We start from the raw sequence: 11,778 nt of genomic DNA, 5'->3' as shown, positions 1-11,778 counted from the left end.
CTTCTATTCTTTTATATAGTCTTCAAAGCACTGTGTGAAGTAAGTAGTGTTTGCCCAGGTGTAACCTGGTCATATCCACTGATTTTTCCAGGACCATGATGAGAGAATACGGGTCTTGAACCTAGATCTTTTAACCTCCAGCCTTAAGCAGTTTCTAAAATCTAATCAGTCTTAATATACATCTTTCTTTCCGGTCCTGTGTTACCATTTTAGCCATGATCCAGAAATACTTAAAATTAAGAACAAATGTGTCCATCATTTCCCTAAATATGCATCCTTTTGGTGAACCTTTAGTAAATAACTTAATTTTTAAAATGAACTTTGAAAGAATTTAAAGATTTACTAAGAGCTTTCTGTGAGTTAAGGTTTAAACAATTGGAAAATACACTATAATTTTTGAGACAAACTATTTTAAAACTCAGTTTGATGGTCTTTTGAGACCTAGAATCTGTTTCTGGCTCCGCCAGTGCCTAGCATGGGGCCTTAACTTCCTGTTCTTCATTATCAAAATGAAAGAGGGTGACATGCTGTGTGTGGGTCCCTGAAGCACTGGCATCGAAGACGAGCCCTCTCATACCACTGCCCACAAGGCTCTCAGGTCCTCGGGCGGGAGGAGCAGGGACTGAATCTAACACGTGCGACAGGGTCTTTCTGCTGGAGAGGGTTTCCCGCCCAGTCTCTCCAGTGGTCAGCAGGTGATGATATATTTCCCCCTATCTTTTGCTCTCCTTTGATTAAATATGGGAGATCAGGAATCATAATTTTCTTTCCTTGGCAGTTTCTCCATCTACCTCTGATTTGAAGTTTTATTAAAAATAGACCCTGTTTCCTTAGTCAGAGACAAAAAGTCAACTCATAGTCCTATTGTGAAGGACCAGCTCTACTGAAGAATGCTGTAAATAACAATAGTAATAACAAATGTGTTTGTTACTCTAAAACGACACGATTTTATTTGAAAGTGTAAATAATCATTATGAATGTTCTGTTCTTAGTCATGAGAGTCTCCTAAGAAACAGATACACTGTTTGCTTGTGAAAGACCAAATATTCATAAATATTTTTTAATAGATGCATGTTGCTGTTGCTCAGGGTACAGATTAGGCCAGAAATTGAAAAAACATTATACTTACACATAGTGATCTACTTAGGTTTCATGATTTCCCCACGACAGATGAAACTTAAAAAGGCAAATTACATCCTTTATAATTCTTAAAAATATTATCACCAGTCAATTTTTATTTTTATGTGTTTGAGAGACTCAAGCTCATTTCTACAGCTACAACTGCTGCGTCTGCTACCACCCATCAACTGGATTTGTCTTAAATATTGAGTTTACATGGAGTTAAAGAACAAACCAAATTTCTTTGATAGGGAAGGAACAAATAGAGGGAAACTTAAAAACTTTCTTTAAAAATATTATTAATCATTTTTCTCTTTTGACTTTATGACAAAGATTATCACTCTGACAAAGATTGAAAATATTTTTAGGATTTTAATCTTTCTGTCTGGTTATAAAATTAACATCAACTGTGGTTTTTGTAAGTTTTTATTTTTAGAACACTAGAAATCTATTCATCTTTTCAATGATTATTACAGTCGTAGTAAGGTAGAAAATTCATTCGTGATTTTCATTGCTGAAATTAAAGGTCTAAATCATTTCTTCAGCCCTACGTATTTTTTGTGGTCTATGAGGAAGTAAACTATATTATGGTAAATTTTAAAACAAGTTAAAGATTTACTAAGTCTTCTGTAAGTTAGTGCTAAAACAAGTAGCTGTAGTCAGCTATGGCTGAGTAAAAACAAAAATCCTCCACTTTCAGTTAATGGTTAACTTTGAACTATTCATTAAACAAAACTTGATCATAGAAAAAAATGAATTGGAAAAGGGAGAAAAATCAGCATATATGACAAAAAGATCATCTTAGTATGTAAAGAGCTCTTAGAAATCAAAAGGATGTGAGGTTGTATGCCTGTCAACAGGAGACTTTTATTTTTAATAGATATCTCTCTAACTTCACATTGAGGACATACTGATATAATACTTGCGTAATTTTCAAGACCAACTAAAACTTTTTTAAAAAGAAGGGAGGGCATGTGGAGAAAATACTTGCTTGGTGTCACCTCACATTTAAGCCCTGGTTGCATCCTTCCTGCCTGTGTTTCTTCACATTTGAGAAGAGGGATGATAATGGCACAGCTGGTGGGAGTGTTGACTGAGAAGTTGTGTAAATTCAGCTAGAACCATGCCTAATACCCAGTAAAGAAAAAAAAAAAACAGTGGATTTCCTATTGATGACTTAACAAGTTAGATTATTGTTCTTAGCCCAATGACTACCTAGTATCAAAATCAGAGTGTGAAGCACTAGTGTTTAAACTATTAGGGAAGGAATTTTAAATCAATTCCAAAAATACAAGTTACTAGATAGTTGGGTGTGCAAGTGTGAGGTGAGGACAGGCTCTTCGTTTCACAGAGAATATTCAAGATGGGTTTCTCCCACCACTGGGCCTAGATTGTCTGGCCCTTCTCCTCATGCACACCACTGTCTCCATGCGGCCTCACCCTCTCCCTTCCTGTTGCTCCATCTTAGTGCTGGAAACTATCTTTGGTGGACACTTGCTCATAGGAGAGCTTTTCCATCTCTTAGACTATAGAGACCAGAATTATTGGCAGCTTTGAAAATATCCTGAATCCCCTTCTTGGACTGGAATGTGAATTGGGTTTGGTCACTGGTGCCAAACTGGAGAAGGGACCTGACAATTAGAGGTTTCATGAAGATAAAGATAGTGTGACATAGTTTTGGAAGAGGGAAATAGTTTTCTATTTACAGGTGATTTGCCAATAGGGTGAATTTTAATCAGTAATGGAATGTCTTAAAAGATTTTGATTTTATAAATGTATGAAAAAAATTTTTAAATAAAAGCAAATACTCATCTGTATTAATTGTTTGGGGGATTTATATTCTCTAGGATTTCGAGCAGTCAAATTTACTTTGCACACCAGAGATCTGCTAAGCACAGTATTATATATTCTCAACGCCTGCAGTTTATCTATTGAACACATCCAAAGCTTGAATACAAGTGTGCATTCCCAGACTCTCAAGGATGCTAAAAGGATGTCTGACAGGCCCATCAAATGGGACAAGTCTTACTATTCCTTTACTGGATTCAAGGACCCTGACGAAGACTTTGAACAAGTGTCAAGAATGGAAACATCCCTAACGTATGTAAAAGTTTTTATTTAACTAAACTTATTTGTAATTCATGTATAAAATCTAAGTCTAATTTTCCAGAAAAACTGATCCTATCGATATAATTCATCTAGTAATCATTATGAAAAAGGTATTTCATGTTTCTTAAAGTTGCCAGAATACTTCCAACTGTATTTAATTTTTGGTCTTTTGATACCAAACACAAGCAGAAGACTGTTTTGCTTTAAGTTTTTAAAATTCTACTCTTCAGGTTACCCCTGGTATGTGATAAAAAGATGTACCTAAAACTATTTTTAAAATTTAAGCTTCTTCATGTGTTAAGCATTTCTAATTTCTTCAGATAGTTCAGTAGTAGTAATGTACTTTAGTGAAATAATACACACATAATAAAAATACATATAACCAACATTTGAAAATATCACCTGGGGGGTTTAAAAAGTATAAACTCTCACCTATACAATAAATAAGTTATGGGGATATAAGCATGGGTGTATACTTAATAATTACTGGATATTTGAAAGTTGCTGACAGTAGATCTTAAAAGTTATCACAAAAAAAATAACTGTATGGTGATAGATGTTAACTAGACTTACTTTTGTGATCATTTTGCAGTATTTAAATATCAAATCATGTTGTATACCTGAAACAATATAATGTTGTATGTCAATTATATCACTATCACCTAGAATAGATTGAGAAAGAATAAATTTTTTTTTCCTTTTTTTTGAGAGGGCATCTCTCATATTTATTGATCAAATGGTTGTTAACAACAATAAAATTCTGTATAGGGGAGTCAATGCTCAATGCACAATCATTAATCCATCTCAAGCCTAATTCTCTAGTAATCATTCATCTAGTCTCCAATCTTCTGAAGCATAACGAACAAGTTCTTACATGGTGAACGAATGAGAAAGAATAATTTTTAATTATAAAAACCATGTTCAAAATATTTCTCTATCATTTGTCTTACTTGTAAAGTCACGATTAATGTTTTCTTAGTCAGTCATTTTTGGGCTCCATCAAGCCAGCCATAGCCAGTCCTGTGGCTGAATCTAAAGAGTCTGGTTTACCAGAAGATTGTCCCTCATTACTTCCAGGTAAATCATCCTGGATTATCCACTGGCAGAGCATTTGCTTTGTGGATTATCTATACTAACTCAGGAATTCCTCCCCTTGTTATCTAGCTAGATCCCAAAGGAGGCTGAAGAGACAGAAGGTAGCCAAGTCCAGTACAGAAAGGGAGACAAGTATCTGAAGGCGTGTGTGTTTCTGTGTGTGTATCTGCAGTGGCAGTCTACGTCATATGTCCCTAGGTTTAACCAATGGGCCCATCACTTACCTAAATATATAGATTTTAATTGTTCAGATTCTCTTCTGTAAACAAAACTGAGATGGAAATGTGGCTATGGGAATCATAATTTAATGATAGGCCAGAAGTAACAAGACAGTAAGAACTAAGGGCAATAAAAATAAAGAAGTCATGATGGGATAGAAATTCATGATTTTTAAAATTGCTGCAGAAAAACTCAAGGGGTGAATTAAAGGTAAATTACACGTTTGAGGCTACAACATGAGTTAAGTAGATTGCTATGAGCATGAACTAGAAGAGAGGTACCCAGCTTTGCTGCCACTGAGATTGATCCCATGAAACTTCTGCTTACGCCTTGAAGAGGATATTACACTGTGTCCAAGTGAACAACAGTATGGGAATTCCTGGCCTAATGGGTGCAAAAAAAAAAAAGTGGGATTGGATAACTCAAGGCAAAAAAGCAAAACTGAGAGTTGTTGTATCTTGAGTCAACCTAAAGGGTTTAAGAATACACATTAAAGAAATTCAGAGAATCAGTTAGCCTGTGGCTGAGCTGACTGTGTCAAAGGGTACAATTTTGGTCTGGCATTAAATGTGCAGCCATGAAAAGACTGTTCCAAGAACCCAGAACTCAGAGGTAGCCAGCCGGCAAACCAATGAAAACAGACAGATGCTGTGAAAAGCCAGTTCAGTAAGATAAGTGGTATTCAACTGGGTCCTTGTCCAAGCTGAGAATTTATAATTTCTTTATTTGTATTTCAGTCTTTAATAAAAGCAGGTTTTCTTACAATATACTAGGTAGTGAGTTTTTAAGAGTAAGGGACATGTTTTAATCATCTCTATGTCTAGTATCTACTGCACAGATTCAGTATTTTTACAACACTGAATTGGGGAATCATAAGGAGCACATGCTGAATTATCTTAGTCCAAAAGGAAAATATAAGATAGGTCTACAAATGTATGTCAAACTGATGACCTGATATATAAATTGCATTCACCTTATCAAACTTTATTCTTGAAATAAGGTATTTCTAAGATTTCAGGTCATAATGTTAAAAACAGAAAATATAATGGCAGTATTATTTAATGTGGAATTTTAATTTTTAATAATTAGGGTTTTGCTTTTTTTTGGAAAAGTGAGGCCTTACAATGGTGCTATAAACACAGAACCTTGAAAATAAATCAGTTATGTTTTTTAAAACACAAAATAGAAGAATTATCAGCTCATGAAACTCCACTTAGTCCATTTTTATATTATATCTGATAATTACATTTCAATCTACATTTTAGGATATGCTGTGTAAATTTTTTTATTGGTATCTTTTTTTTATATATACTTAATGCACAATTACTTGAACATTATGGTAACTAGACTCCCCCTATTAGCAACTCCTCCCCACATATGCCATTACAGTCACTGTCCATCAGCGTAGTAAGATGCTATAGAATTATTCCTTGTCTGCTCTATATATACTGCATTTCCCATGTCCGACCTCCCACCCCCCGCTACATTTTGTGTGCTAATTATAATGCACCTTTTTCCCCCCTTCACCCTCCCTTCCCACCCACCCTCCCCAGTCCCTTTCCCTTTGGTAACTGTTAGTCCATTCTTGGCTTCTGTGAGTGTGCTGCACTTTTGTTCCTTCAGTTTTGCTTTGTTTTTATACTCCACAGATGATTGAAATCATTAGATACTTTTCTTTCTCCACCTGGCTCATTTCACTGAGCATAATACCCTCAAGCTCCATCCATGTTGTTGCAAATGGTAGGATTTGTTTTTTTCATATGGCTGAATAATATTCCATTGTGTATATGTACCACACCTTCTTATTCATTCCTCTACTGATGGACTCTTAGGTTACTTCCATTTCTTGGCTATTCTAAATAGTGCTGTGATAAATATGGGGGTGCATATGTCTTTTTCAAGCTGGGCTCCTGCATTCTTAAGGTAAATTCCTAGGAGTGGAATTCCTGTGTCAAATGGTATTTCTATTCTAAGTTTTTAGAGTAACCTCCATACTGCTCTCCACAATGGTTGAACTAGTTTACATTCTCACCAGCAGTGTAGGAGGGTTCTCCTTTCTCCACATCCTCGCCAACATTTGTTGTTGTTTGTCCTTTGAATGGAGGCCATCCTAACTGGTGTGAGGTGATATCTCCTTGTGGTTTTAATTTGCATTTCTCTGATGATTACCAATGTGGAGCATCTTTTCATGTGCCTGTTGGCCATCTGAATTTCTTCTTTGGAGAAGTGCCTGTTCAGCTCATCTCCCCAGTTTTAATTGGCTTATTTGCTTTTTCTTTGTTGAGGTGTGGGAGCTCTTTATATAATTTGGATGTCAACCCCTTATCAGATTTCATTTATGAATATATTCTCCTGTACTGTAGGATGTCTTTTTGTTCTACTAATGCTGTCCTTTGCTGTACAGAAGCTTTTTCATTTGATATAGTCCCACTTGTTCACTTTTGCTTTTGTTTCCCTTGCCTGGGGAGATATGTTCATGAAGAAGTTGCTCATGTTTATATCCAAGAGATTTTTGCCTGTGTTTTTTTCTAAGAGTTTTATGGTTTCATGACTTACATTCAGGTTTTAGATCCATTTTGAGTCTACTTTTGTGTATGGGGTTAGACAATAATCCAGTTTCATTCTCTTACATGTACCTGTCCAGTTTTGCCAACAACAGCTGTTAAAGAGGCTGTCATATCCACATTGTATGTCCATGGCTCCTTTTTCATATATTAATTGACCATATCTACTTGAGTTTATGTCTGAACTCTCTGTTCTGTTCCACTGATCTGTGGGTCTGTTCTTGTGCCAGTACCAAATTGTCTTGATTACTGTGGCTTTGTAGTAGAGCTTGAAGTCAGGGAGCGTAATTCCCCCTGCTTTATTCTTTCTTCTCAGGATTGCTTTGGCTATTCAGGGTCTTTTGTGGTTCCACATGAATTTTAGAACTATTTTCTCTAGTTCATTGAAGAATGCTGTAGGTATTTTGATAGGGATTGCATTGAATCTGTAGATTGCTTTAGGCAGGATGGCCGTTTTGACAATACTAATACTTCTTAGCCAAGAACATGGGATGAATTTCCATTTGTTAGTGTCCTCTTTAATTTCTCTTAAGAATGTCCTGTAGTATTCAGGGTATAGGTCTTTCACATCCTTGGTTAGGTTTATTCCTAAGTATTTTCTTCTTTTTGATGCAACTGTGAATGGAATTACTTTCCAGATTTCTCTTTCTGCTAGCTCATTGTTAGTATATAAGAATGCAGCACATTACTGTGTATTAATTTTGTATCCCGCAACTTTGATGAATTCAGATACTAGATGTAGCAGTTGTTTTGGACTGGATTCCTTAGGGATTTTTATGTACAATATCATGTCATCTGCAAACCAGGGACAGTTTGACTTCTTCCTTGCCAATCTGGATGCCTTTTATTTCTTTGTGTTGTCTGATTGCCGTGGCTAAAACCTCCACTACTATGTTGAATACAACTTGGGAGAGTGGGCATCCTTGTCTTGTTCCTCATCTTAAAGGAAAAGCTTTCAGCTTCTCGCTATTAAGTATAATGTTGGCTGTGGGTTTGTCATATATGGCCTTTATTACGTTCAGTTACTTGCCCTCTATACCCATTTTGTTGAGAGTTTTTATCATGAATCAATGTTGAACTTTCTTGAATGCTTTTTCAGCATCTATGGAGATTATCATGTGGTTTTTGTCTTTCTTTTTGTTGATGTGTTGGATGATGTTGATGGATTTTCGAATGTTGTACCATCCTTGCATCCCTGTGATGAATCCCACTTGATCATGGCGTATGATCTTTTGATGTATTTTTGAACTCTGTTTGCTGCTATTTTGTTGAGTATTTTTCCATCTATGTTCATCAGAGATATTGGTCTGTAATTTTCTTTTTTGTGGTGTCTTTGCCTGGTTTTGGTACTAGAGTGATGTTGGCCTCATAGAATGAGTTTGAGAGTATTCCCTCCTCTTCTACTTTTTGGAAAACTTTAAGGAGGATGGGTATTAGGTCTTCACTAAATATTTGATAAAATTCATCAGTGAAACTATCTGGTGCAGGCATTTTGTTCTTAGGTAGTTTTTTGATTACCAATTCAATTTCTTTGTTGGTAATTGGTCTGCTCAGATATTTCTGTTTTTCTCTGGGTCAGCCTAGGAAGGTTGTATTATACTAGAAAGTTGTCCATTTCTTCTAGGTTATCCAGTTTGTTACATATAATTTTCATAGTATTCTCTCATAATTCTATTTCTGTGGTATTTGTAGTGATTTTTCCTGTCTCATTTCTGATTAGTAGACTCCTTTTTTTTTTTTAATAAGTCTGGCCTAGGGATTTATCTATTTTGTTTATTTTCTCAAAGAACCAGCTTCTGCTTTCATTGATTCTTTCTATTCTTTTATTCTTCTCAATTTTATTTATTTCTGCTTTAATCTTTATTGTGTCCCTCCTTCTACTGACATTTGGCCTCACTTGTTCTTCTTTTTCTAGTTTAACTAATTGTGAGCATAGACTGTTCATTTGGGATTGTTCTTCTTTCCTGAGGTACACCTGTATTGCAATACATTTCCCTCTTAGCACGGCCTTCGCTATGTCCCACAGATTTTGTGGTGGTGAATCATTGTTGTCATTTGTCTCCATATATTGCTTGATTTCTGTTTTTATTTGGTCATTGATCCATTGATTATTTAGGAACATGTTATTAAGCCTCCATGTATTTGTGGGCTTTTTCATTTTCTTTCAGTAATTTATTACTAGTTTCATTCCTTTGTGGTCTGAGAAGCTGGTTGGTACAATTTCAATCTTTTTAAATTTACTGATGTTCTTTTTGTGGCCTAGTATATGATCCATTCTTGAAAATGTTCCACGTGCACTTCAGAAACATGTGCATCCTGTTGCTTTTTGATGGAGTGTTCTATAGATGTCCGTTAGGTCCATGTGTTCTAATACGTTTTTCAGTGCCTCTGTCTCTTTACTTATTTTCTATCTGGTTGATCTGTCCTTTGGAGTGAGTGGTGTGTTGAAGTCTCCCAAATGAATGCATTGCCTTCTATTTCCTCCTTTAATTCTGTTAGTAGTTGTTTCACATATGTAGGTGATCCTGTGTTGGGTGCATAGATATTTATAACAGTTATATCCTCTTGTTGGACTGACCCCTTTATCATTATGTAATATCCTTCTTTGTCTCTTGTTACTTTCTGTTTTCAAGTCTATTTTGTCTGATACAAGTACTGCAACTTCTGCTTTTCCCTCACTATACTTGCATGAAATATCTTTTCCATCCCTTTACTTTCAGTCTGTGTATGTCTTGGGGTTTAAAATGAGTCTCTTGTAGGCAGCATATAGACAGATCTTGCTGATCGCTATTCAAGATGGTGATGTGAAAGGTGAGATGGAGATTTCCTCCCAGAACCACAGATAGTATGAAAATGTACTTAATTGATACAACTAACCCTAAAAGAACAACAAGAAAGAAGGCTGAACCAGACTGCACACAGACCTCACGAAGAGAGCAGACCTCACGGAACAGGGTAACGTACCAAAGCCTTGATCCAGCAGGATCCAAGCCCTTCCCCCACCCCAGCTCACCGGCGGGAGGAAGAGAAATGGAGCCTGGAGGGAGTGGAAGCCTGGGACTGCTGAACACCCAGCCCTAGAGGTCTGCTTTGTGAGCATAAGCCTACACTGTGTGGTGATCTGGACGTTGGGGAGCTCAGATAGGTGGAGTGCTTGAGAGACTGAGATTCCCGCCATTTGTGGAAGATGGGAATCCACACCCAGCCGCTCTGGGACAAGGGAAAGGCAGGTGGTCTGAGAGGCTTCCTAGCAGCGAGAGGGCTGCTAAAGAGGTGGGTTTTGCATGGAGCTTGCTGCACGGGGGAGGGGAGAGCTGGACAAAGTTGTCTGAACACACTCTGCCCAACTGGTTGGGACATTGAGGAGCTTCAGGTGCCCCATCCCCCTTGCTGCCTGCTCAGCTCTGAGGCACCCCACTGTGACACGCAGGCTGGTGAGCCTTCCTTCTGGCCTGCCAGCACCTGTTCGCAAACCTGCAGTCACTGCGCAGGCGTCAGGCCAGCAAGAGGGAGGCCCCGCCTACAACAGCTAGAGACGCACAGCACAGAGGCTTACACCTGTGTGCTCGGCCCACTGGCTCTGACACTCGAGACAGGCACTGCAGACGGGAATCAGGAAACAGCTCTTTCCTCCCCCCAGGCACCAGTGCTGCTCCCCTACGACCCCCAACCTCACACTAGGAGCTGAGCAGCTTCAGAGACTGTAGATTCTGGGCACTAGAGGGCACCACACAGAAATATGAAATGTCAACAGAACATGGTTCAGACCAGAATCTCACAAACCGCAGAAAAGGTTCAAATGAAACTGAACTCACCAATCTGTCTGAAAGAGAGTTCAAAATAAAAATCAAACATGCTTATGGAGGTACAGAAAAATATTCAAGAAATTAGGAACTAATTTAAGTCAGAGATTCAATCATTAAAAAATTCCATATCTGAAATGAAACATATAATGGAGGGACTTAAAAGCAGATTAGATGTCGTAGAAGAGACGGTAAGTGGAATAGATATCAGAGGACAGAAATACAAAGAAGCTGAGGCACAAAGAGAAAAAGGAATCTCATAGAATGAAACAATATTGAGAGAACTGTGTGATGAATCCAAATGGAACAATATTCGTATTATAGGGATACCAGAAGGAGAAGAGAGAGAGAAAGGGATAGAAAGTGTCATTGAGGTAACTGCTGAAAACTTCCCCAATTTGAGGAAGGAAATAGTCTCTCAAGCCATGGAGGTACACAGGTCTCCCAACACAAGGGACCCAAGGAAGACAACATGAAGACATAAAACAACTAAAATGGCAAAGGTCAAGGATAAAGACAGACTTTTAAAAGCAGCGAGAGAAATAAGATCACATACAAAGGGAAACCCATCAGGCTATCATCAAACTTCTCAACAGAAACCTTACAGGCCAGAAGAGAATGGCAAGATACATTTAATTCAATTAAGCAGAAGGACCTTGAACCAAGAATACCTGGAACAGTTATCATTTAAATTTGAAGGAGGGATTAAACAATTTTCAGATAAGAAAAATTTGAGAGAATTTATCTCCCACAAACCACCTCTACACTGCATTTTGAAGGGACTCCTATAGATGGAAGTATTCCTAAGGGTAAACAGATGTTACCCAAGATATAGACAAAGAGTACAGAATATGATTCATAACATACAA

General features: G+C 37.3%; 1 protein-coding gene across 6 annotated transcripts in view; it reads left to right on the top strand.

Annotated features, from left to right (window-relative positions):
- Positions 1-11,778, top strand: part of TCAIM (T cell activation inhibitor, mitochondrial) — an 81,660-nt gene that overhangs the window by 46,128 nt on the left and 23,754 nt on the right. For all 6 annotated transcript variants that reach the window (XM_036996261.2, XM_017680648.3, XM_073232451.1 and 3 more), the window contains one exon: positions 2,967-3,219. In XM_036996261.2, the coding sequence (XP_036852156.2) occupies positions 2,967-3,219 (253 nt within the window). The remainder of the gene's footprint in view (positions 1-2,966; positions 3,220-11,778) is intronic.

This window comes from Manis javanica, chromosome 3 (assembly GCF_040802235.1).
Source record: "Manis javanica isolate MJ-LG chromosome 3, MJ_LKY, whole genome shotgun sequence".
NCBI classification, from domain to species: domain Eukaryota; kingdom Metazoa; phylum Chordata; class Mammalia; order Pholidota; family Manidae; genus Manis; species Manis javanica.
The sequence above is the reverse complement of the archived record's forward strand: the minus strand, read 5'-3'. Positions and strand labels throughout refer to the sequence as shown.